General features: G+C 42.7%; 1 protein-coding gene across 3 annotated transcripts in view; it reads right to left on the reverse strand.

The window, feature by feature from the left end:
* trappc8 (trafficking protein particle complex subunit 8) overlaps positions 1-24,944 on the reverse strand; it is a 159,593-nt gene extending 134,649 nt beyond the window's left edge. For all 3 annotated transcript variants that reach the window (XM_073045993.1, XM_073046003.1, XM_073045986.1), the window contains exons 1-2: positions 24,648-24,944; positions 15,046-15,240 (exon numbers count right to left, since the gene is read on the reverse strand). In XM_073045993.1, the coding sequence (XP_072902094.1) occupies positions 15,046-15,240; positions 24,648-24,804 (352 nt within the window). In that variant the 5' untranslated portion in view covers positions 24,805-24,944. The remainder of the gene's footprint in view (positions 1-15,045; positions 15,241-24,647) is intronic.
* Positions 24,945-27,200: the final 2,256 nt, after the last annotated feature.

The raw sequence follows: 27,200 nt of genomic DNA on the forward strand, positions 1-27,200 counted from the left end.
CGTTTACTGCACCTGGATGGCTTGGGAGACAGGCCCCCATCAGCTTTAATGAATGAGATGTTGTCTCTGGCCGATGGACACACACCCTGCCTCATGTTTGAGCAGGCATTCCTGGAGCAGCTGCCCGAGGACATACGCCTGCTGCTGTCCGACGCGGATTTCAGCGACCCCCGGAAGGTGGCAACCCGGGCGGACGTGCTGTGGAACGCCAAGAAGGTGAGTGGGGCGTCCATCGCACAGATCACCCGGTCACGCTCCCAGCAGCAAACCAGTCCAGGCCCGGCCGCAGAGCCCGCTAAACCCAGAGGCCGGGGTGTGGAGCCCAACGAGCAATGGTGTTTCTACCACCAGCGGTGGGGCGCAGAAGCCCGCCGTTGTCGCCCGCCCTGCCAGTTCCCGGGAAACGCCAGGGCCAGCCGTCGCTGATGGCTACGACGGCTGGCCATCGGGATAGCCTCCTGTATGTCTGGGACAAGCAGTCAGGACGCCGGTTTTTGGTTGACACCGGTGCCGAGATCAGCGTCTTAACTCCGACGAGTTACGACACCCGCAGCAGGGCGCCGGGTCCCCCCCTGCGGGCCGCGAATGGCAGCACTATAAGGACATATGGCACCCGTCTGGTGCAGCTACAGTTCGACTCCAGCCAGTTTACGTGGGACTTCACACTGGCCAACGTAGCCCAACCGCTTCTGGGTGCGGATTTCTTGCGGGCTCACAGCCTACTGGTCGACCTGCCCAGGAAGAGACTGGTTCACGCCGAGACCTTTCAGACGTTCTCCCTGGGTGCAGCCCAGTTGCCAGCCCCTCACCTCAGCTCCATCACGCTGTCCGACAACGACTTCACCAGGGTCCTGGCGGATTTCCCATCGGTTCTGGCACCGCAGTTCGCGGCAGCCATGCCCCGACACGGCGTACAGCACCACATCCTGACCCAGGGACCACCCCTCCATGCCCGCGCTCGGCAGCTTCCCCCGGACAAGCTCCGACTGGCGAAAGAGGAGTTCAAGAGGATGGAGGAATTGGGGATCATTCGGCGGTCCAACAGCTCATGGGCCTCCCCCCTGCACATGGTGCCCAAAGCGACAGGGGGCTGGAGACCGTGCGGCGACTACTGCAGGCTGAACGAGGCTACAACACCGGACCGCTACCCTGTGCCGCACATTCAGGACTTTGCAGCAAACCTGCACAGCGCACGGATCTTCTCCAAGGTAGGCCTCATCCGCGGATACCATCAAATCCCGATGCATCCGGACGACGTCCCCAAAACGGCTCTCATCACCCCGTTCGGTCTTTTTGAGTTCCTCCGCATGCCGTTCGGCCTGAAGAATGCCGCACAGACTTTCCAGCGGTTGATGGACGCGGTGGGACGCGACCTGGACTTCGCATTCATCTATTTGGACGACATCCTCATAGCCAGCAGCAGTTGTCAGGAGCATCTGTCCCACCTCCGACAACTCTATGCCCGGCTGAGTGACTACGGTCTAACGATCAACCTGGCCAAATGCCAGTTCGGGCTCAACACCATTGACTTCCTGGGCCACAGGATTACCACAGACAGGGCAACCCCTCTGCCCGCTAAGGTAGATGCGGTCCGCCATTTCCCCCGACCCACCACGATCAAAGGCCTCCAGGAATTCGTAGGAATGGTCAATTTCTACCACCGCTTCCTCCCTTCAGGTGCCCGGATCATGCACCCCCTGTTCGCTTTGCTGTCCGGTCCGGGAAAGGACATTACCTGGGACGAGGTGTCCGCCGTCGCTTTCATTCAAACGAAGGATGCCTTGGTGAACGCCACGATGCTAGTGCACCCCAGAATGGACGTCCCTACCGCCCTCACAGTGGACACATCTAATATGGCAGTCGGTGGGGTACTGGAGCAGCTCATCGTGGGCCGCTGGCAACCCCTGGCGTTTTTCAGCAAACACCTGCAGCCACCCGAGCTCAAATACAGTGCTTTCGACCGGGAGCTGTTGGCGCTATACCTGGCAATCCGGCATTTCAGGTACTTCTTAGAAGGTAGGCCCTTCACCGCGTTCACGGACCACAAACCGCTTACCTTTACATTCACAAAGGTGTCCGATCCCTGGTCGTCCCGCCAGCAGCGCCATCTGTCCTACATCTCTGAATACACGACGGATGTCCGGCACGTCTCGGGTAAGGACAATGTCATGGCAGACGCGCTCTCTCACCCTAACATTCACGCCCTTTCCCAAGGGGTAGACTTTGAGGCACTGGCTGAGGCACAGTTGGCAGATGAGGAGATCCCGTGTTACAGGTCCGCAGTCTCCGGTTTGCAGCTCCAGGACCTCCCCGTAGGCCCAGCTGAGAGGACCCTACTCTGTGACGTCACCACCAGCCAGCCCCGTCCCATCGTCCCGGCACCTTGGCGACGACGTGTTTTCGACTCCATTCATAACTTGGCGCACCCCTCCATCCGCACTACCGTCCGGATGGTCTCCAGCAGGTTCATTTGGCACAGACTCCGCATGCAGGTCCGTGACTGGGCCAGAACGTGCATGCACTGCCAGACGGCCAAGGTGCAGCGACACACCAAGGCCCCGCCGCAGCAGTTCCACCCCACCCACTGGCGTTTCGACCACATTCATGTGGATATCGTGGGCCCCCTGCCAGTGTCGCACGGGGCGCGGCACCTCCTGACTATCGTGGACCGGTTCACAAGATGGCCAGAGGCGGTCCCACTCACCGACACCACCTCTGAATCTTGTGCCCGGGCACTGATCGCCACCTGGGTGTCCCGCTTTGGTGTACCGGCCCACATTACCTCCGACAGAGGCGCCCAGTTCACCTCCAGCCTGTGGTCAGCGATGGCCAGCCTGTTGGGGACTCAGCTGCACCACACCACTGCCTACCACCCACAGTCGAACGGACTGGTGGAGCGTTTCCACCGTCACCTGAAGTCGGCTCTCATGGCCCGCCTGCGCGGAGCTAACTGGGCGGACGAGCTTCCCTGGGTCCTACTCGGCATCCGCACGGGGCCCAAGGACGATCTGCACGCTTCGTCGGCCGAGTTGGTGTACGGCGCACCCCTGGTCGTTCCCGGGGAGTTCATACCAGCCCCAAGGGGGCGAGAAGACGAACCCGCAGCAGTCCTGGGCAGACTACGCGAGAGGCTCGGTGCCCTGGCCCCCGTACCCACTTCGCAGCATGGGCAGCACCCGACCTGCGTACCCAAAGACCTGCAGAACTGTAAGTTTGTGTTTGTACGACGGGGCGGGCATCGGCCACCGCTGCAACTGCCCTACGAGGGGCCATTTACGGTGCTCAGGAACAACGGGTCCACGTTCGTGCTGGACGTTGGGGGGAGAGAGGAGGTTTTCACGGTGGACCAACTCAAACCGGCCCATGTGGACTTGGCACAACCGGTCGAGTTTCCAGCACCGCGGCGCAGAGGCCGACCTCCCAAACAGGGTCCGGCCCAGACTGTGGACATTGGGGGGTGTATCGCCGGTTCTGGGGGGGGGGGGGGTGGGTTATGTGGCGACCCAATTACTAGCACACTCGAACCGGCTGACAATTAGCCAGAGTGCAGGGACAAAGGAAGAAAGCCTGAGGGGGTTTCAGTAGGGCCTCTCAAGGTATCTGGTGGGAGAGACAGGCTTTAAAGCAAGACTGTGGAGTTGAAATAAACTTATTCTTTGGCTGCAGTTTATCGACTCCGTGTCGTTATTTCAGCGCTGCGTGTAGCACACCGCTACAGCATTAAAAAAAAATGCTATAGGAACTCAACAGGTCAGTCAGCATCTATGGAGGGAAATAAAACAATTTTGAACAGGGATCCTTGATCTGGATTCATGAACTCTTCAACAAATTCATAGGGTGAAAAGCATCTGTAGGAGGAAATAAACTGGACAATGTGAATTGCCAAACAACTGATTTGGCTTGTGGCTTTGGCTTCTTCAAAATACAAATATTAAAAACAGCCAAGTAAGTCTTTATCAGTAGAAAACATCCTTCCTAATGTGTAATGGGTAAAACTGAATTATTGTTCAGCTAGGTCTCATCAAGTAATGAAATTCATCTTTAGCAAAAGCTTGCTTGTTTTTACATTACACTTCTCTCATAATCCAAGACAAAATCCTATGCCTTTCTTATATATTTTTTTAAATTGTACACACATTCTTCCAAGTATTTGCTCCTAAACCACATTTAAAATCTATAATGCCCCATCATTGTGACAAAATGCACTAATTAGCTGATGCAAATTTGATGTGTTTTGTAACTACCATTCTATTAATGTGCTCAAAGTCTATTATCTCCTTCACCATTCGTTGATTCAGGAAAGAATAATAGCTTAGACTTCACCCAGCATCTAGTGGAAGCTAAATTGCACTACTGATACCAAAGAATTGAGAATATAATTGAATACCATGGATTCTTTATTGTAATTACTTTTGAATTTCCTGCACCCAACATATAAATTTGAAACTCGCATCCCTTCGGCTCTGTTAAATGTATAATTCCCACTCTCTGCACCAATGCAGAATCCAGTTGAGCCGCTCTTGAACAGATTCCTAAGCCTGTGCCTCCAGTTTGTTGAACAATCTATTTCTCTTTGATTTAAACTCCCAGAAATAAAAGATAGTAATTCTCTCCAGCTTCAATTTCAAATCCAAAATCCAGAGAAAAAGGATTTCTACAAATATGTTTTTAATCCTGTCCTCGTTGGCATAATTTAATTAATCCACCACTAACAAGAATATTTTCAGCTGCTAAGGCTGCAAGGTCTGAGGTTTATTTATTTTATTTAGCAATACAGCATGGAGTAGGACCATCCGGCCCTTTGAATCATGCCACCCCAGCAAAATCTGACAAACCTGATTAACCCTAACCAAATCACGGAACAATTTACAATGACCAACTGGCCTAACCAGTAGGTCTTTGGACTCTGGGGGGAAACCAGAGGACCTGGAGAAAACCCACATATTCCACAGGGAGGACTTAGAGTCACTTTGTAGAATAGCACTGGAATTGAACTCCAAACTCAGGAATGTCACAAGCTGTAATAGCATTGCACTAAACACTACACTACTGTGGCGGATTCCCATTCTAAATTTTGCCATCCCTTCATCCTCTGACACTTAAAACTCATCGAAATCTTGGTAATTTACTCATGTATTTTAACGTGAAACTGTGCATGACATTATGCCAATGAAGTGCCTGGTGAAGTTTGACTTCATGTAAAATATTCTACGATCAATACCTTGCAAATGCAGGTATGCATGATTCAAAACCTATCCTTTCATTCTCCCTTCTCATTGTCAAGGAACCTGGTGAAGCACTTGCATTTGGGTTAACCTAAGCTAATACAGCTGATCAGCACAATTTTTGCTCTCCTCCACATCACAACATAGCACTATCACTTAATCCACAGCGCAACCATGAGTTCCTTTGCTTCATACTATTTTAATTCATTCAACTCCAACCTAAATTGATAAATTAGTGTATTATTGCCATAAGTACTAAAGGAAAACTTTGATTTGCCATCCGTACAGATTTCATTACATCAGTGCATTGAGGTGTTAGAGAAAATGCATTGCAGGCAAACAATAAGGTGCAAGGCCATGATGACAGTTTGAGAGGTCAAAACTCCATCTTATATTAGGAAACAGTTAATAGTTTTAACAGCATGATAGAAGCTGTCAAGTCTGCTTTGATATCTTTTGTCTTATGGAAGGAGTGAGAAACAAAGACGGAGTCCATAAAGGGGTGGATGGTTTCCACGAGAGCAATGTCTACAACTCAGCAATCAAGAACCTCCCACACTAATAGAACAAGGCCAAATGCAAACATGAGGAACAATATGGGCACAATACAGCCTTTTAAACTTAATACCGAATTCTCTATCTGGAGGTAATCTGCTCTTTCAATCTGCTTTATACTGGCCATTTTTGCCAGTTATAATTACTGTAATTTTCATTCAGTGTTTTTCTCTCTCCATTAATATCATTCAGGCCAGTGGGCACATCCTACAGCCTCACTAAGAGCAACACGTATGGTCACATTAACACATTTGGTTTCACTTAGAGAGATTTCTTTTTTTTTTAAATTCACCCTTCCCAGGAGACTGCAAGATTTTAAGACAGAGCAGCAGAACAAGGTCATTGGTCCATTGAGTCTGCTCTGCCATTCGATTCTGGCTGATTTACTTTTCCTTTATCTCCATTTGCCTGCCTTGTCCCCGGAACCTCTGACGCCCTTACTAAACAAGAACCTATCAACTTCCGCTTTAAATATACCCAAGGACTTGGTCACCAAAGTGGCCCGTGTAAATGAATTCCACAGATTTACCAGCCTCTCGCAAAAGAAATTCCTCATTTGTTCTAAAGGGGTGTCTTTTTATTCTGAAGCTACGCCCTCTGGTGCTAGACTCTTCCACAACTGGAAACATCTTCTTCACATCCACTTAGGCCTTTAAATATTAAGTAGACTTCAATGAGATGACCCACCACTCTGCTAATAAACACCAAATTGTTTTCTCTTTCCAGTTCTGCTTTTAGACCTGAAATGTTAACTGTTTCACTCACAGATGCTGCTGACCTTCTGTGCTTCCATTAACTTTTTATTTCACACTTCCAGCATCAGTCTTTTAATTTTTTTTCAGTACTCAATGAATGATGGAAAGTCTACATCCATAACCCCCAGGTAGCTTCTTAATTATTGCTGTATTTATTTTGTCTGTTTTTCTATGCTGCATTTGCGCTTGAGAGTGACCAGATTCATCCATAAAGCAATACGCTGATCTCTCTCTCTCCATTTGAACAATATTGGGCTTTTTTATCCTTCCTATCAAAGTGCCAAGCTTCTCCTTTGCCTTCATTATAGACAAGTGAAATCTAGTGTCATATGCACAAGTATGGCAAAATACAGATACAGGAGGCCCCCTTTTTTTGAACATTCACTTTACGACAGCTCGCTGTTACGAAAGACCTACATTAGTACCTGTTTTCACTAACCAAAGAGGATTTTCGCTTTTACGTAAAAAAGACACCCGCTTTATACGTGTGTTTACCCCGAGAAACTACAATGACCGTGAAGCCTTGTGCAGGCAGTTGTTTGAGCATTCTGTACGTGCGTACGCATGTGCGTATGTATGCGTGTACGTGCCGATTTTTTCCCTCCAAATCGATTTTGGCTCGCTGTCTTCCCGAGTTTGATAAGTGAAACTACATCGTACATACAATATTTCTACTTTATATAGGGTGTATATTTATCATATCATTCCTGCTTTTACTATATGTTAGTGTTATTTTAGGTTTTGTGTGTTATTTGGTTTGATTTGGTAGATTATTTTTTGGGTCTGGAAACACTCAAAAATTTTTCCCATATAAATGAATGGTAATTGCTTCTTCAATTTACGACATTTCGGCTTACAGTTTCACAGGAACACTCTACCTTCGGATAGCCGGGGAAACCTGTACAATGGAAAAATTTTTTTGCAGCAGCCATCATGGGCAAATAGATTTAGGCTACACATGAATTGTAAATTACACAAGACAGTGAAGAGAAAGGATGTGCAAAACTCGACAGAGCAAAAACATTTCCCACTATCATTGTGCTATTAAGGGATTGGCAAAACAGATGGAACAAGGATTAGATTTTTTTTTAACCTATGAACTGGAAAGCAATGAGGCAGCAGATACAACACAAGTTATAACTGGATAAGCACGCGAAAGAAAAACATTTATGAGAGTCTTTGAGGAAATTGCAAAGCGGTAGAATAGGGCAGCACTACGAAAGAGCCAGCCAAGGCATGACTAGCCATAAACTGAAGCAAAACTTAGGGTTTTACATGTAACAAAACTATTCTTAGTTCAGTCAGAATTCAAATATTTAAATAATCTAGATATACATCTTCTCAAACAAGAGATAATCGGCTGATACTGAAATCTAAGAAACAGGTAGTGAAGCGTCTCAGCCTGAAATGTCAACTGTTTACTCTTTTCCATATTGCTGCCTGAGTTCCTCTAGCATCTTATGTGTTGCTTACATCATCTTCTAATTGGTGTCCTTACATAGAATGGATAGATTTGTTTACTATTCTGCTGAAACTAAATGCAAGTATAATTTAGAATCACTGAATCATAAAATTAACCAAGTTTGTTTCCACACAGACCAATTATTTTCTAATGGAAACATTTGCTGTATACAACCACAAAAGCTTGCAGGCTTTGACAAATCACTTAAGTGGTCTACTCTTTACCACGAGGCAGTGTACTTTCAAAGCCCCATCTTGTGAAATTATTTTTCAGCTTCACATGGTCAGTAAGGCATTACAAAGAATTGACTGAAGCAACCACAGAGTTTGGCTAACAATTATAACTAATCTAAATGTTTTAAATTACTCAATATTGGGCAAGCTCAAAATACACAGGATACAAAATCAACTGAGAATATACTTAGAATAATTATCCCCCTGGCAAAGTTTCAACAACTACTCTGTGCTGCTGAAAAGTCAATAGCATCACCATTCCTCTTTTCACAGAAAGATACTACTATAAAAGGGAAACAAAATGCTATATGCTATCAGCCAGTTGAGCAGCATCTGTGGAGAAAATGAAGGTCATTGGTTTAAAATATGAACTGCCATTAGAGTTGGAAAATATAATTCATAGACAGGCCAAACACTCAAAATGAACATTACAAATAAGGGGGTTGGACATAGACCACACACAGGCAGCACAATACAAACTCCAAAAGCACCAATGTCCTCCGCTAAAGCCAATTTTTAAAGATTTACAGATATAGTGTGGATATGACCCTTCTAGCCCTACAAGCTGCGCTGCAGCTACCCACCAATTTAACCCTAATCTAATCACAGGACAATTTACAATGACCAATTAACCTAATTAGTAAGTCTTTGGACAGTGGGAGGAAACCAGAGCACCTGGAGGAAACACACAGATTCCACAGGGAGGATGTACAAACTCCCTATAGAAAACACCAGGATTGAACTGCGATGCCCCGAGCTGTGATAGCATCAAACTAACCGCTATGCTACCATGGTTAACTGATGTTTTCGCTACAGATATTTCTTGACCTGATGAACATTTTCAGTTTAATTTAGATCACAGATTATTTCAGATTACAGTTATTCTTCCAATTTACTCCCATATTGCATTAAGATTCCCATTATTGGGATGAGTTTCAACTTCACTACTAATGATCAGAAGAAACATAAAACAATGAAATTTAACCAGTTTTGCCACTGAAAAACAGGTAATTATAATCACCAAGACATCAGTACTTCAAAGTTTGCATTTCAATTTACAGCTTATTTTTTTCTTAAACAGAATTCTCCACCTGTTGATAATTCCATGAAGCTATTAATAAGTGCTACTGAAAAACTACACGATCGTATCTACTGTTTGCAATGTTCAGAGCCTGATATCAACTCTGGCCATCACCAAAAATTTGTTGTGAAAGACCGCATGACTTCACTTACCATTTAGATGGCATAACCTTGCCACTCAGAATGAAAATTATACTGTTACTATTTCAAACCAAAATAGGGAAAAAGGAAATGTGAACAAATATAAATTTGCCAAATATTAACTTCAAAGACTTGGAAAAGGAAAGTACTTTTATTCATTTTACTTAACATTGTTCACAAAAAAATGAATACTTTTTGCTCTATCTACTGCCATTAGTTTTAAATTGAAAGTTGTTTCACTAAGCCGATTCTGTAACTAGACCAGGAAATCCCACAATGTTCAAAAAATGCCATTTACTTGAGTGAATAATATTCCAGACGTGTATTATCTCACAGCAGGTCATACAATTATGCCTGTTCCAAATAAACCGTCTAAAATCAAACTCACTTCAACCATGGCCAATACAAGCCTCAGGATATATTTTTTTAAATTCCCAACCCTGACATGCTCAGGTCTTTTGGGTAGAACACATACTTAACTGACCATGGGTCAAAAGCAGACTTGCACCATTAGAGCAAGGATGTGACGTCTATTAGTACAAATTGAATGTTCTTCCATCTAACAATGAAACCATGCAACAGAATATGTATTTGCATGTACAAACAAGTAACTCATTTATATACAAGCATTTCAAACCCTATAAGTTGTGCAAGCACGAGACTTTCTAATAGCATATCTTTTAAAAAATCACTCCATAATTCAACTCAATAAGTATCAATCTGATTGTATAAGCATGAAGAGCTCACGTTTAAAGTAATGCTAAAAATTGCATTGCAGTTCAGTATTTTCCAGTGATTTACTTTGTAAATAGAAAGAATACCCAAGCTTCATCCGAAAATAAACCAAATAAAAATGCTTTGTAACTAACAAAGGAAAATAAACTACCACAAACTCTGACTCTTAATTTAATCTTTTTAAAACAAATATGGTCTTGGTCCAATATGGCAAGATACTGATTAAGAAAAATTACATAGAACCAGGTTGTAATTCCCCAAGGTCACTTTGCTAAGACAAAAAAAAAGAAAATTTTCGACTTATTGTCCTGTGCAAAGTGAGAGATTTAAAGGATTCAGCAATGTTAAACTCAATCAAGTAGTGAAGGATAGATCACAAAAGTCAATCATTTTCATTTCTGAGACAATAAATGACAAACCACTGATGTAAATCTGATAGTCAGAAGTAACAAAGTGAACAAAGTGAAATTTGCTGATGATACAACCATTGTTGGTAGAATTTTAGGTGGTGACGAGAGGGCGTACAGGAGTGAGATATGCCAACTAGTGGAGTGGTGACACAGCAACAACCTGGAACTCAACGTCAGTAAGACGGAAGAGCTGATTGTGGACGTCAGGAAGGGTAAGACAAAGGAACACATACCAATACTCGTAGAGGGATCAGAAGTGGAGAGAGTGAGCAGCTTCAAGTTCCTGGGTGTCAAGATTTCTGAGGATCTGACCTGGTCCCAACATATTGATGTAGTTATAAAGAAGGCAAGACAGCGGCTATACTTTATTTGGAGTTTGAAGAGATTTAGCATGTCAGCAAATACACAAAAACTTCTTTTGTTGTACAGTGGAGAGCATTCTGACAAGCTGCATCACTGTCTGGTATGGAGGGGCTACTGCACAGGATCAAAAGAAGCTGCAGAAGGTTGTAAACCTAGTCAACTCCATCTTGGCCTACAAAGTACCTAGGCTATCTTTAGGGAGCAGTGTTTCAGAAAGGCAGCGTCTATTATAAAGGATCTCCAGCACCCAGGGCATGCCCTTTTCACACTGTTACCATCAGGTTGGAGGTACAGAAGCCTGAAAGCATACACTCAGCGATTCAAGAACAGCTTCTTCCCCTCTGCCATCAGATTCCTAAATGGACATTGAAGCTTTGGACTCTACCTCACTTAAAAAAAAATACAGTATTTCTGTTTTTGCATGTTTTTAAAAATCTGTTCAATATATGTAGTCGGCCCTCCTTATCCGCAGGGGACTGGTTCCAGGACCCCTTGCAGATACCAAAACACAGAGATGCTCAAGTCCCTTATATAAAATGGCGTAGTATTTGCATAGTACCTATGTACATCCTCCCGTATACTTTAAATCATCTCTAGATTACTTACAATACCTAATACAATGTAATTGCTATGTAAGTAGTTGCTATACTGTATTGTTTAGGGAATAATGACAAGAAAAAAGTCTGTACATGTTCAGTACAGACACAATCATCGTAGTTCTTCTGGGAATGCTGATGCCACCTCAGTATCAGCCGATCCCGATTCTCCCATGATCTTTAAGTTCTTGAGGCTGTAGCACTTTACATAGCTAGCTAGCCAGCCATCCCCAGCCATCCCTTACTAGCCTTAAACTCCTTCCTCTCACTCACAACACAAGTAGCGAACAAGACGCGAGGTGAACAATGCTCAAACAAGTAATACTTTTAATCAGAGATTACAGTACTTATAATACCTAATACAATGGAAATGCTATGTAAATAGTTGTTACACTGTATTGTTTAGGGAATAAGGACGCTTTGGAGGAGGCTCAATAATATTGAAGTCAGGATCTCTGGAGGTTGAGGGCTGAGGACCACCGGCAAGCAACATGCCACTTTTCAAAAAATCTAAGATTTCTACTTTCTTGGCAAGAGATAGCACTTTATGCCCCTCTTAGCCTTTGAGGAATTGCTTTGGCCACTTAATTGCTTTTTAGGAGCCATTTTTTCACATACAAAGTAGCGAACGAGCGAGATGCGAAGCGAACAATGCTCAAACGATGAGTGCTGGAGAGAGAACTTCCGGGTTTTCCCGATCCACAGTTGGTTGAATCCAGATAATCTGCAAGATTTATGTGGACTGTAATTGATTTACTTGTTTATTTATTATGTTTTATTTTATTTATTATTTTTCTCTCTCTGCTGGATTATGTATTACATTGAACTGCTGCTAAGTTAACAAATTTCACGTCACATGCCAGTGATAATAAACCTGATTCTGATACTGTACTCAATAGCTTAATGGAAAACATAATTCTTCATGGTGCAGTCAAATCACAAGTGGTCAGAGACAGATTAGGTGGTCTACGGGACAATCTTGGGTGTGAACAAAATGGGGAGTGAGGGAGGCGGAAGGGGAGGTTTGGCATGTTTCCTACAATAGTTCTAATTCCCTCAGAATAGCAAGGATCGTGTAACTTTTAAGTACAGCAAATGACAGTCCACATAAATCTTACAGATTATCTGAATCCATCTATCACCTGCCAACTCTTGCTCTATCCCTTACCCCACCTTCTTATACTATATCTACTTTCTTTCCAGTCCTCATGAACTGGCCTCAACACAAAGTATCAACTGTCCATATCCCTCCATAGATTATGCCTGAGCCGCTGAGTTCCTCCAGTACTTTGTGGTGTTGTCTGATACATTTTGTAACATGCCATACAACTTCCAAGACATGATCTGATAGTTTGTAGTTTGGGGCTGAATTTCTCTCGCTACAAAATATGAGCGTAGGACATTGGAGCAGAATTTGACCCATCGAGTCTGTTCTGTCATTTAATTATGACTGATTTAGTATCCCTCTCAACCCACAGGAAAGTGTCCAGGCTGGTTGCAACATTATGTGGATCATCTGGGTTTCCCTCCCCTGTATTTGTGACATTTACCTGGAGCACTGTGGAGCAAGGGTCCAAAGCATTGCTAAGGATCCCACAATCTCCTTGACTAAGACTGGGTAACAGCTTCTTCCCTCAAACTGTGAGAATACTCTGCCACCACCAGGATCTCATCATGAAGACAGTAAGCTGTTTACTGTACTGCTTATCTGTGCTGTTCACGACTTGCATTTTAAATTATATTTTATTAACTTATTTTGGTAATATTTTGGCTTATGTGCTGTGTGTGTTATATGTTTTGTGGGTGCAAAGTGGGTCCAGAGGAATGGCGATTTGTTTGGTTGCATATTTAGTCAGATGATAATAAACTTGAACTTGACAGCAAGAGATGCACTAGTCATTCATTGGAGGCTTGGCAACAATATAGGACAAGGCCTGAGGTGCAAGCAGCCAACACTCCACCAGCACAAGTCACACACTGCTTTTTTGCTCAACTCCAGGGTTCAGCTTGGATTAAAAAAAATCAAAAGCACAATTGAAAAGTGAAATTGGTTAAAGTAAGAGGACAAAAAAGTCAGCATAGGAGCGATGGGTAGAAGGGCTCATTTCAGTGCTGTACAACTATGACACTAATATCATAGTAGAAGTGGGAATCTTCAGTCTTTGTTGTGCTTACCCTTCAGAAAAAGGCTTCTGTCTCATTGCAAAGCATTCACTCCATTGTGACCTATGCATGGCAAAGACTCCAAAAGTGAGGTGGTAGCCAAAGTGACAACCATTTGAAGGTTGCAATCAATCTGAATCTATGTATGCCTTCACTGGCCTAACCTACCAAAGATCAGGAGTGATGGACTGATGCAAGACCACAAACTAAGAATACATTTATGTTGCAATGTTTTTTCTTTTGTCTCCAAAACACTACAAGATGAATTCTTAACTTGACAAAATGTGCAGCATCAGTTTAGTAGGATACATGCACTAGGAATTGTCTGGGATGACAAGAGAAATTTTAGTTTTGAACCTCAAAACATATTTGGATCTGGAATCATTCTGTGCCCACAGTGCACTTGTTATAGTACTCATCAGTAAAAATATGTTACGTGGTTGTTTCTACTTCCTCCCCAAGTTGGCTCTGGATAGAACAAGATATGTTCTGGATTCAAAATATATCTCTTGGGCTTCTTTTATATAAAAAAAAGGGTCAACAATGCATAAAAAAGTTGCAAGGTGTGTTGAGGTTATCACAGAAGAATTGTGTGAACTGCTGAGGAAGCAAAAAGTTTGAGCAAGAAAACACAAGAGAAACCAAAAAGGGATGGACAGAGAAAACATTTCAAACGGGGAAGAGAACAGAACCTCAAATTAATTGCAAAGCTCTGAAATAATCTGGCCCAAAAAAAGTACTCAAACTATCCAAGCAGAAATGCATATAAACCAAGTATACAAAAGCATGGGAGGCAATGCTTGGCAAATGGTACTTCAAGACTACACTGGCATCCTGATTTTTGTCAAATCACTCTGGCTTCTTTTGCAACATAATTGAACTGTTAAGATATCTTAAAAGTTACTTTAAAAACATAGATAGGATGCAAAACATATTTAATACTGAATCACCCACAGTGTTATTTCAAAAAATATGCAAGTAGGGGAAATAGTAGCAGCTCAAATATAATTTAGTCAATATTATCTCTAAAACATACAACAGATCCATGGAAAACTACATACCAGCTTTTAATTACTGCACAGATAGATCACAAAAATAATTCTCAATCCACAGAACACCAGGTTTTCCATGTCTTAAGACTACTGTATAACATTTAATTCAAACTGCCAGTGAAACATGCAAATATAGTGGTCAGGAAAAGTGATTAAGAAATACCACTGTATTGACTTAATTTTGAATACCCAAAATGAAGTGAAATCTTGAACCAGTTTTCATAAGCTACCGCTAATGTGCAGAATAATTAAAAAACATGAAACTGAAAGCTTACCACTGATGTTAAGATCATAATCTCCTGCTGTAATCACATTAGCAACCAATCCTTCTGCAGGCTGACAAGCAGAAACCACCTCACTTAAAAGCTTCCGAATCGTAGCCTGTTGCGGCGGTTGAGTGACAATGCTGGTGACATTGATCCTCAGGTTTTTAATAACATGACTCTGGTTGTTAGGATCTCGCATATGAACTAGATGAAGAAAAATAGGCAAAGAAAGAAAAATTATCATCCAGACTTACCCAAGTCTCATTGCCAGCACAACAGTGAAGACTTCTTTCTATTCAATACCAATTATAAAGCTATATAGTTAACTGAAATACATTACTCGCCCTATAAGAGATCGCCACATTTGTGAACAGCATTCAACTCAATTCTTGAAAGCACTATCCAATTAATTGGGCTCTCACCCTCATGCCTTGCAACTTTTATTCAAGCAGCTCTTAAGTTGGACATGTAGCCACTAGGAGTTCAGGGCAAAAGATGCCCACAATCCTGCACCAGCTGGCAAATTAATAATACCGGTCTCCGAAATGCTCTATATATGGGGTGCACACAAATCAGGTATTCATAACCTGGAGAAGACTTGTATGCTATTGCTCGTCGAATACTAAGCAGGATTTAATTTCAGCACCTTTTCAGGTAGCACATTTGAATCACAACTCAGTCTCAAGAAAAGGTCTCACCTCTCTCAAGGTATTCTATTCTAAGAATGGATCTTCTGCTAACCAAAATCTTATCAACATAAAGTTCATCGCCCCTATCAAAAACTTGAATACTTTCATTCTAATTGCCCTGAATTTCCAGACCTTCTGCTAAACCAATGCCCTGGTCCTACTGATTCTGCTCCATATTTCCTAATGTATGACACAGAATCAGCAACACTTCTTTCACCACTATTCTGAATTTGTTCCCCTTGTTTTCAAGGACTCTTTACAACTCCACTCTCAGGATTATTTTTCTTTCACATTGTCAAGTCTTCATTTACATATGTTTTTATCAAACTCTAACATATTTCCTTTTCTCCAGATAAATACAGGCAGAAAATGAATCTCAAAACTACATAATAAATTTACATTGAACACGAACTTTGAAATATAACCTGCCTTGAATTTGTTATAAAACAGAAGCTCTCATGCCTTTTTGAATAGAATCATGCTCACATAACTAATGAAATTCAATACAAATTACAAAGTAATAAATTTTAAACAGGAAAATCAAAAAACCTACAAATATGGAAAGAAAAAATGCTGAAAACATAAAGCAAATCAGAATGCATCTGCCAAAAGAGAAAAAGGTATGTGTTGGAAAACCGTCCACAAATGCTATCTGACCTGTCGAGTGTTTCAAAAATTTTATTTGAATAAAATTGAGAAAGGACTAATCAAGCTTGCATTTAAAATATAACAGAGAGACAGGAACAGGCTGCTTGGCTCATGATGTTGTACAGAACTAATTAAGCAGTTGGCCAACATTGTTCATGATTTCAAGAGACCAAAATATTCTACCAGTGTTCATTATTAAAAATACAGCATCCAGTATGGATGGACCCAGAAATATCACAAATAGTTGAGTTATACTTTTGGTGAATTGTCTGAACAGAACATTTCCTGTTTCCTGACAAAATATTGTCATGGACTTTTTTTTTGCACCCATTTTCCCCAGAAAGGCAACAAAAAGCCTTGGTTGATTGAATCGTCTAAAATCTGCTCAGTCCTATTCTGCGTATTTGTGTTCATTTTAAGTAGGATCTGAACTGACAAACTCCCAATTGGGAAGGAATGCTACCAACTGAACCACAGCTCAACTATATTCAAGTATTAGAAAATATTTGCATACATGTACTTCAAGGATGCTGCAGTTAGAACCATTGATAAAGCCTCAGTATTCTGCGCTATATTTGTAAACATACCCATAAGATTATGGCAAACCTTAATTAAACTTGAAAACATGCATCCTGTGTAACACACTTTGGATAAGGTGTGAAAAGTCCAAACGAACTACTGAATTGGAGTATGATTCAAGAGATACAGATTTATGGGTGAATTTGGGGGTTACAATTTTTAAAAAGACAGCTGATAGCAGATTTAATATCGGTGTTTAATATAAAAAGGATAAACTGAAATAAACGGAAAATGTTTCCTACAGATGAAAATACAATAATTTAAGATTAATGAAATAATCTACAGTGAATAGAAGACATTTACTTTATAAAAGTGACCAGGATTAGAAAAGGTGCCTGATTAAAAAAAAATGGGAACAGACAGTAGGAAAAAATATATGTAGTGACCAAATAAAAACATTAAAGGTTACAGATTCTGAAACTGTATCTCTTTTTTCCAGATTCAGAATAAAATTTCATGGAAATGGGAATTTTTCCCCCTTAAGTTGGCACCGAGCTGCAAACTCAATCAAGACTTTTGGTTTTTTTTTTAAGTTCATTAGGATGGTTTCAGGAACAGAGAGGAGAGTTATACATCAGAGTTTAGGTACAAGGATACGGAAGACTTCATGGTCTTTGCTCCATGCTCCACAGTAAAAGTCCAACAACGTGGATGAGTGACAAAAAATATCTACAGTCCAGGTCTCCTCTCCATGCCAAAGCCAGGGCCATAGTAAGTCCAGGCATTGGCTGTGGGCTCAAAAGCTGTGCAAGCAGGAGGCATGAGGGCCAGTCAGTGGGTGCACACAAGTTCAAGGTCCCATCATCGGCTAGTCTGCGGATCAGTACTGAAGATTGGAGCTTGAAGGTCAATTGAAGTTCAGAAGCCCAATGGTTGAAATCTGGAGGCCTGTCGTGGAGTTGAAGACCTGTTCATTTGTGTGGATGGGTGGGAGGGAGGAAAGAAGCTCGTTTTGCTATTGTTGATTTGTTTCTTGTTCAGTATTCAGTATTTGTGTTCAGTATTGTTCTGACGAACATAGTGGGTATGTCATTGTTGCCAGAATAGGTAACAACATTTAAGTGCTGCTCCCAAACAACCTGTAGGTTAGATTAGTTAGAACTTTGTCATTGCTGAGTACAATGTAGATTGCAGTGGTACAGCATTCAAGGCAAAAACAGCATATTGGCAAGTGTAATAATACACTTTATTATTTTAAAGTGTAATAAAGTACACTTTATTACTTACATCCTTCACATACATGAGTAACGTAAAGATTTTTATGTCTCCGTCAAAATGTGCAATGTACAGTAATTTATAATAAGTAGTATGTAGAACAGGACAGTCAATATAATGTAGAAATACAATTGTATAGGCACAAATTAATCAGTCTGATGGTTTGGTGGAAGAAGCTGGCCTGGAGCCCATTGGTACTGGCTTTTATGTTGCAGTACTGTTTCCCGGATTGTAGTAGCTGGAATAGATTGCAGTTGGGGTGACTCAGGTCTCCAGTGATCCTTCAGGCCCTTTTTAAACACTTGTCTTTGTAAATGTCCAAAAGAGTGGGAAGTACAGTTCCCATACCAGGCAGTGATGCAGCCAGTCAGGATGCTCTCAGTTGTGCCCCTGTAGAAAGTTCTTTAAGATCTGGGGGCCCACACCAAACTTCCTTCAATGATCTGAGGTGAAAGAGGTGCTGTTGTGACTTTTTCGCCACATAGCCGGTATGTACAGACCATACGTGGATGCCAAGGAACTTAAAGCTGTTCCTCCTCTCAACCCCAGATCCATTGATGTCAATAGGGGTTAGCCTGTCTCCATTCCTCATGTAGTCCACAACCAGCTCCATTGTTTTTGCGACATTGAGGGAGAGGTTGTTTTCTTGACACCACTGTGTCAGGGTGAAGACTTCTCTGTAGGCTGCCTCATTATTATTTGAGATTAGGCCAATCAATGTAGTATCTTCAGCAAATTTAATTAGCAGATTGGAGCTGTGGGTGGCAACAGTCATGGGTATACAGGGTAAAGGAGGGGGCTTAGGACACTGCCCTGAGGGGCACCCTTTGTTAAGGGTCAGGGGGCAGAGGTGCATCAAGAACTATGCTGATAGATTGTCCATGGAACCCACGGATGATGGGAGGGTGAGAAGGCATTGCTTAGTTGCATGACAGCCTTGGGGATAGTTGTTTTTCAGACTGGATGGCCGTGCAGATGTCCTGTAAATCCGCCAGGTGGTAGGAGGTTGAACAGGTGATTATTGCAGTGGGATGACTCCATCACGAGTTGGCAAGCCCACCAAAGACATTGAGAGTTGTAGGTAGTTCCCAATGATGTTCTGTGCAGTCCTGATAACTTGCTATAGTCCTTTCTGATCGATCTTGCTGCAAAAATTGTACAATACTGTCATGCCGTAGGTCAGTATGCTCTCAATTACACATCGGTAAGTTTACCAGCAGCTTTTGGGGCAGATTTGCTCTCTCTGAATATAATACAGGCACTGCTCAGCCTTCCCCACTATTAACGTGGTGACAGATGTCACCGCACAGTCGCAGCAGCTTCAAGGTCCCCAAGGCAACAGGAACTTCTGACTATCAAGTGCCCTGAGAGTATTTAGAGCTCTCAGCTCACTTTCACAGAAGTTCAGAGTAAATTTTATTACCAAAGTGTATATGTCACCAGACACAACAGATTAATCTTTTTTGCAGCCACACTCAAAAAATCTATAGAATAACCATAACCAAATTAATGAAAGACAGCCCAACTAGGGCATTCAACCAGAGTGCAGAAGACAACAAAATGTGCAAATAATAAAAGAAAAAAATAATATAAATAAATAGAGAACATGAGATTAAGAGTCCTTGAAAGTTGAGTCCATTGCTATGGGAACATTTCAGTGATGGGGCAAGTGAAGTTGCATGCAGTTACCCCCTTTGGCTCATGAGCCTGATGACTGAGGGCTAATAACTGTTCTTGACCCTGGTGGTATGGGCCCTGAGACTCTTGTACCTCTTCTAATGGCAGCAGCTAGAAGAGAGCATGTCCTGGGTGATGGGGATCCTGATGATGGATGCCGTTTTCATGCGGCAGCATTTCTTGTAGATGTGCTCAATGGTTGGGAGGGCTATACCCATGATAGACTGGGCCATACTTAGTCGGATTTTCCATTCAAGGGCATTAGTGTTTCCATACCAGGTGGTGATGCAGACAGCCAATATAACATCCACTACACATCTATAGAAGTTTATCGAAGTTTTAGATGGCATGTTGAAACTTCGCAAATACCTGAGAAAGTAGAGACGCTGCTGTACTTTCTTTGTAATTGTACTTGCGTGTTGGGACAAGGGCAGGTCCTCCAAAATAATTCCTCCGAATTTACAGTTTCTAACCATCTCCATCTCTGATCCTCCAATGAGGGGTGGCTCATGAACTCCGGCTTCCTTCTGAAGTCTACAATCAGCTTCTTGGTCTCGCTGATTATACTTTCAGAGATCACCATAACCAGCCCCAGCTGGGAGATGCTGCAGATGAAGCAGAACCATGGTAATCAAATCGGGATCTTCACTAGGCCAAAACTTACTCCTTGCAAATATCCAACTGAATCAGGCGAATGGTCTACAATAGAACCAACAAGAACTCCTGAATATCAATATCCAGTGTATTAAGAACTCTCTGGTCACTCTTGCAGAACACACTGTCAGGAATAACACTGGGACAAAACCACACACAAGCCCCAACCAGGAGGCATGCAATGAGGGGAAGCAGAAACACGGTAAGCAAGCCTGGATCCTCGCAAGGCTAAGAGCTACTCCTTTGAAGCCCCCCCACTTCTGAGCGTATTCTTTGCAAACACCCAATCAATTGCTAATAAAATGAATGAAATCAGACTGAGACTTATCACGCAAAAGAATTTCCTCAACTGCTGTGTATGATATTCACTGTAACCTGGTTGGATCATAATGTACCCAGTGCAGTTAGAAGCCGCATGACCAACCAGGCTAACACAACGCAATATTCCAGCAGTGGCTTATGCATTCATGTCAGCAATGCTTGATGCACAAACTGCCATGCTGCTGTCCCAGCTTAGAATATCTCATGAAGTGCAGGCCTTTCCATCTGCTGAGAATTCAGTTGTTTATGTCACAGTGATCCACACTATGTTAACAATAGCACGACTGCATAATGTTATTAATAAGCAACCATCTGTCCACCCTGACAGTGCCTTCATTATAGTTGGTGAGTTCAATCAAACCAACCTTAAGACAGTATTCCCTAAATTTTGCCAGAATGTGAAACATATAGACGTCCATTATGTCATATTTCAAACTTCTCAGGAGAAAAGAGATCCAGTCTACTCAACCTTTCCTGATATAAATGCCCTTGCATTACTGACTTCATCCTTGCAAAACATTTTCTGAACCCACATAAGCACCTTTATCTTTTGCGTAATATACCAACCATAATAGAAACAATCCACAAATGTGCTTTAAGCCACATTGATTAGAGAATTACCATACTTTATCTCATTCCCTGGAAATAAACCCTAATTCTTCCTTTGCATCAGAGGGTGGTTTTGTTAAAGTGTGCCTCAACTTTGAGCAATTAGAGTTCTGATATTACAGAATCCTTTCTTCCTCTTCCCCACTTAGGCTGTACCATGAAGAGCAGTCTGACCAGTTTCATCACCAACTGATAAAGAGGCTCCAATGCACAGGATGGAAGGAGGCTGCAGACACAGCCAGTTCCATCAAAAGCACAATCCTCTCCACCTTCAAGGACATCTTCAAAATTCTGGAAACTAATTCAAGTGTGGCTTTTAAAAAGAAAAGCTGGATAATTCACAAGGAAAAATTGTTGTTTAGTACTGAGAATATGATGGCATTGAATGATGAGTTATAAAAAGTAGGCTGACGTAGATATTGTTGTTGTCCAGTGGTCCAAAACCAAATGGAGAATCAGTGAGATTGCATCTGCTGTAGCCCATGATCAACCTCTCCAAACACACCACAGATGATATCACAGAGTTCATGCTGAAACCACAAATTGCCTACACCCATGAGCTGCACCATGACTATAACCCTCCATACCCCTGCCATCCATATACCGATCCAAACTTCTCAAACAATGGAATTGATTTCACAACTTGTGATAGCAACTCATTCCACTCTCTCACGACCCACAGCAAAAAATTTCTTATGTTCCTCTTACACTTTTAACCCAAGACATCTGGTTGTAGTCCCACCCAACCTGTGAAAAAAATCCTGCTTGCATTTACCCTGTCTACATCTCTCACAATTTTGTACGTCTCTATCACATCTCCTCTCAATCTTCTACGTTCCAAGGAATAAGATCCTAACCTATTCAATCTTTCCTTACAACTCAGGTCCTCCAGACCTGACAACATTGTTGTAAATTTTCTCTGTACTCTTTCAACCTTATTTACATCTTTCCCGTAGGTAGGTGACCAAAACAGACAGTTCTCCAAATCAGCCCTCACCAATGTCTTATACAACTAAAACATCCATCTCCCGTAGTCAATATGTTGATTTATGAAAGTCTACATGCCAAAAGCTTTCTTTAGGACCTCATCTACCTTTGACGCCACTTTCAATAAATCATGGACCTATATTCCCAGTTCATTTTGTTCTACCACATTCCTCAGTGCCCTACCGTACACTGTGTAAGACCTACCCTTGTTGGTCCTACCAAAGTGCAATACCTCACATTTGTCTGCATTAAATTCCATCTGCCATAAATCCTACAAGTTACAATAGCCTTCCTTGCTGTCCACTACACCCCCAAACCTGGAGTCACCTGCAAACTTGCTGATCCAGTTAACTTCATCATCATCATCCAGTTCATTGATATAGATTTCAAACAACGAGCCCTGTGGCACTCCACTAGTCAGAGGCAACCATCAACTACCACTCTCTGGCTTCTCCCACAAAGACAATGTCTAACACAATTTACTACCTCATCCTAAATGCCAAGCAACTGAATCTTCCTGACCAACCTCCCATGTTGGACCTTGTTAAGCCCCTTGCTAAAGCCGATGTAGTCAACATCCATTGCCTTGCCTTCATCCACTTTCCTGGTAACTTCCTTTAAGAATGCTACGTGGTGATCACTGAGGCACCTCATCCTGCTCTTCTTGGCACTGATATGATTATTATCCTTTTGATTCAGGTGGGAACCTCTGACTGCAGCAGTAAGAGATTGAAGATGTCCTGAACACCGCTGCCAGTTGGTTGGCACAATTTTCAGTGATGCCTCAAGGGTTCATCCTCCTGAAGGATGTTCTGACGTAGGCCTCTAAAATTGATATCAGAGGAGGGTCAACAGCTGTTGCATGAACTTGCACATCTAGTTTCATTCCCTTTTAAAATGCACATAAAAGTTCAGTCAATGTTAGAGTTCATCTTATAGAATGTATTTGCATGCAAACCATATCACAGCTGACACACATCTGATTGAGTCTCCAACTTCACTCTGAATTGCTTTTTCGTTCTGTGTGCCGCCACTAAACAAATTTAATCACAAATGTCAGAGTTTATAAACCTGATTCTGATATTGTGCAGTTATGGAAGAGCTAGAAAAGTTTCTAACCTGGGCACTATTATAGGAAGCCTGCATCAGCTTAATAAGCTGAATCAGTCCCTTCTGTCTTGTAATAAGTCCACAATCCTAAAAGACATAACTTGACAATATCTTACACTGGAATTTAATAACTCTGAAAAATCTGAACACTGATTTCAAACCATGTGCATCACATGAATAAAATATAGAGCTAAAACAAGTCATTCAAAACTGATCATTGTAAATTGTTGTGACTCAGTGGGAAGCAGTTATCTCCATTAAACAGAAATTGGTGGTTTCAACTCTTACTTGAGAAAATCAAGCACAAAATCCCCAGTGAAAACAAACAGGAATACTGTCTTAAGCAGGAGGTGAATGCTTTCCCTGGCCCCTTGACTGCATGCAAAAGATCCCACTGCACCATTTCAAGTAGCAGAAGAGTTCTCACTGATAGCCTGGTTAAAACCAATCATTCAACCAACATAATTTAATAGATGAGTCTTTGCACCTCTACTGTTGTGGAAACATGTCACATCTGAGCTACTGATAATACAAAACTGATCACAATTCACCAGCTACCAAGTATTTTCAGAAATCCTGAAAGAAATTAGTTACACAAATACAACCCCTTCAGATACAAAACTATATCTTCTCACAAAACAGACACTGAAACTTGCCCAATGCCCCTTTCTCTTCACCTTCACAATCTTATTTATTCCTGAAGTGTTCTCACTGTTGGTACAAACTTGGCAGCCAAGGTACACAAAGTAAGCAGTCTTTGCTTACAAGTATGTTGTACTAAAAAGGGGTGACAGTCCCACTCAGCAGAGAAGGGGCGGAGGTACCAACAGCCGCCACCAGACCCATGGGAAGATTAGAGCCAATAGGGAAAGGAGGCGCATTAAGGCAACAGCCACAACACAGCCCCGAGGTGAAGGGGGATTCAGAACGACGGCTCAATTCTAGCCCCACAGAAAAGATAAATGTTGGGGCAACAGTTACCCCCGGTCAGTCCCGAAGGATCGAGGAGGGGGAAACAACACGGCCAATCCGATGCATAGGCGATTGGGTGGAGGCCCAAGAGACAGCGAGGGGGTAGGGGTGACACTACAGCCAGCATCGCCCTCACCTCCCAACACCCACCTTCGGACGTCAGGCGGCAGAAAGGCCTGACCAACTCGGCGAACGTCAGGTTGTTTTTCCGCGTAGACCTCTCGGCCGCCTCGCTGCACAGTACAGCCACCATGGGCACAAAGGTGTCCTGAATGAACTCCTGGACGCTCTGCACGCACTGAGCCATCACCGCTGCGTATTCGTGGGGTTGTGCCCCTGACGACGACACCGACCCCCCTGCGCTTCCCTCAAGACCGGCCCCAACCGAACAGCGCCATGTTGAGCCCCCCTTTCCCTTGTCCTTCCCGTCAGACCCCGCTGTAGCACATGATCGGCAGTTGAGGTCCCGCCCCTTCTCCCTCCCGATGAACGGTCGCGGCACCAATGCGCAGGCGCAGCACCTTGCGACATTTGGAGCTAAGGAGACGTCACGATTTCGTCGAAGCGTCACCGCAACCCCACCAACGTCCCGCCCCAAACAGTGCGCCTGCTCGCTGCGGTGTCAACGTTTGGTCCGCAACCCCTCGATTGACAACCAAACCCCGCCCATCGGCCTTGCGTGTGCGCACTATCTCCACATCGACGTTAGGTGATAGGCCATTCAGCCCACAATTCTTTCGGTTCTGGCTAGCATTAATATACGACCGTACATGCTAACAGCTCCTGGTCTGCAGTTTTCTATGCCTTGTGATTAAATTGGAATTTTATTATTGTCGTTTGCATGTCGTCCAGACAGAAAATTCCACACATAAGTTTATCAGTGTGGTACAAAAGGAAATCAGAATTCAGAATGTAGTGTTTCTGGCATATCCCCTTAACCATTCGGTTCTGGCTTCTAACTTCTGCCTCACTCAACTCAAGTCAAGTTAAGTCAAGTTTATTGTTATTTCACCATATAGTCATTTAACCATGTATATAATGTATATAACCATATAATGTAGTTAGAAACAAGCAATACACACAAAATGGTGGAGAAACCTTCCTGAAGTCTATAATGATTTCCTTTGTCTTCTCCACGTTCAGGCTAAGATTTTTCTTCCAATCCTGATGAACATTCTCAGTCTGAAAGATCAATGCTGACTTCCCCTCCATAGATGATGTACAACTTGCTGAGTTCCTTTTTTTGTGTGCTGCTCAAGATTTCCAGCATCTGCAGAATCTCTTGTGTTCAGAATGTAGTGTGACAGCTACAGATGTCAAATAGTTCTTTCAAGCTCCTGGGTGTTGGCATTTCTGAAGACCTATCCTGGGCCCGACGTATTGATGAAATTACAAGGAAGGCATGTCAGTATCTACATTTCATTAGGAGTTTAAGAGGATTTGGTCTGTCACCAAAGACTCTTGTGAATTTCTACAGATGTACACACACAAATTGTTGGAGAAATTCAGCAGCATTGATGTAATTGACGTTTTGGACTAAGGCCCTTCATCAGGGCTGGAAAGGAAGGAGAATAAAGCCAGAACGCCGTTTTCCAGATTCTGCAGAATCTCTTGTGTTTGCCAGTTAATTGTCAGAATGTAGAACAGTGGAGCACAGTGCATGCCCTTTGGCCCATCATGTTGTGTTGACAGATATAAATCTACTCCTTGATCAATCTAACCCTTCCCTCCCACACAACCCATGACCTTTGATTTTTATTGCATCCACAAACTTAATAGTCTCTTAAATATCCCCAGCCTATCAGAAGCAGTGAAGAACATATCTGCAGCACGCACATTGCATCACATGCATAACATTCACAAGAAAAACCCAAGTCAAACATAAATTATACAAAATTATACCAGATAGAACATGATTAGAATAAATTAAACAAACTCTATTGCAGTGTGAGGTAATCAAAGTGGTCATGGTGTTGCTCTGCTGAGGTAGTGATTAGGGTTGTGCAGACTGGTTTAGGAACCAAATGATTCAAGGGAAATAGCTGCTCTTGAATCTGGTGGTGTGGGACTTCAGGTCACTTCTATGTGAGGTCAGTTCAAGACATCTGGCACAGTGGAGTAGGAGCTGTATAGTGGTCCATGCTTTCAGGCATTTGTGTCATCTGCCTGATGGGAAGGAAGAGAAGAGAGTATGTCCAGGGTGACTGGTATCTTTGATTCTGTTGGCTACTTTACCAAGCCAGCGAGAAGTATAGACAGAGTCCTTTGAGGGGAGACTGCTTTCTGTGATGTCCTCAGCTGTGTTTACAACTCTCTACAGTTTCTTGCAGGAGTTATTTGTTCTTATCAGGGTAGTATTCCATTTGCCAATGCTCTACCCATCTCACCAACTGATAGTATGGGCTCCATACTACCCTCCTCCCTATCAACAATACCATTTTTATGTCTTATAGAGCCATCAAAGTATTGGCAAGGCAGGGAGAAGAGTCACAAAATTGGGAAATAAGGCTGGAGGTGGAAGTTAGAACTGTAATTATCAATATAATTAGGTAGTGAAAATAAAGGCATGCGGCAAACAGAACCAGAGTATGGGGAAGTGTTTAAAGATTAAACCTAAAGTGCCTAAAGTTAGCATAACTAAATGCATGCTGCATCTGCAACAAGGTGGGCAATCAATGACAGAAACAGTGGGAAATTCAGGAT

Source organism: Hemitrygon akajei, chromosome 1, assembly GCF_048418815.1.
Source record: "Hemitrygon akajei chromosome 1, sHemAka1.3, whole genome shotgun sequence".
NCBI classification, from domain to species: domain Eukaryota; kingdom Metazoa; phylum Chordata; class Chondrichthyes; order Myliobatiformes; family Dasyatidae; genus Hemitrygon; species Hemitrygon akajei.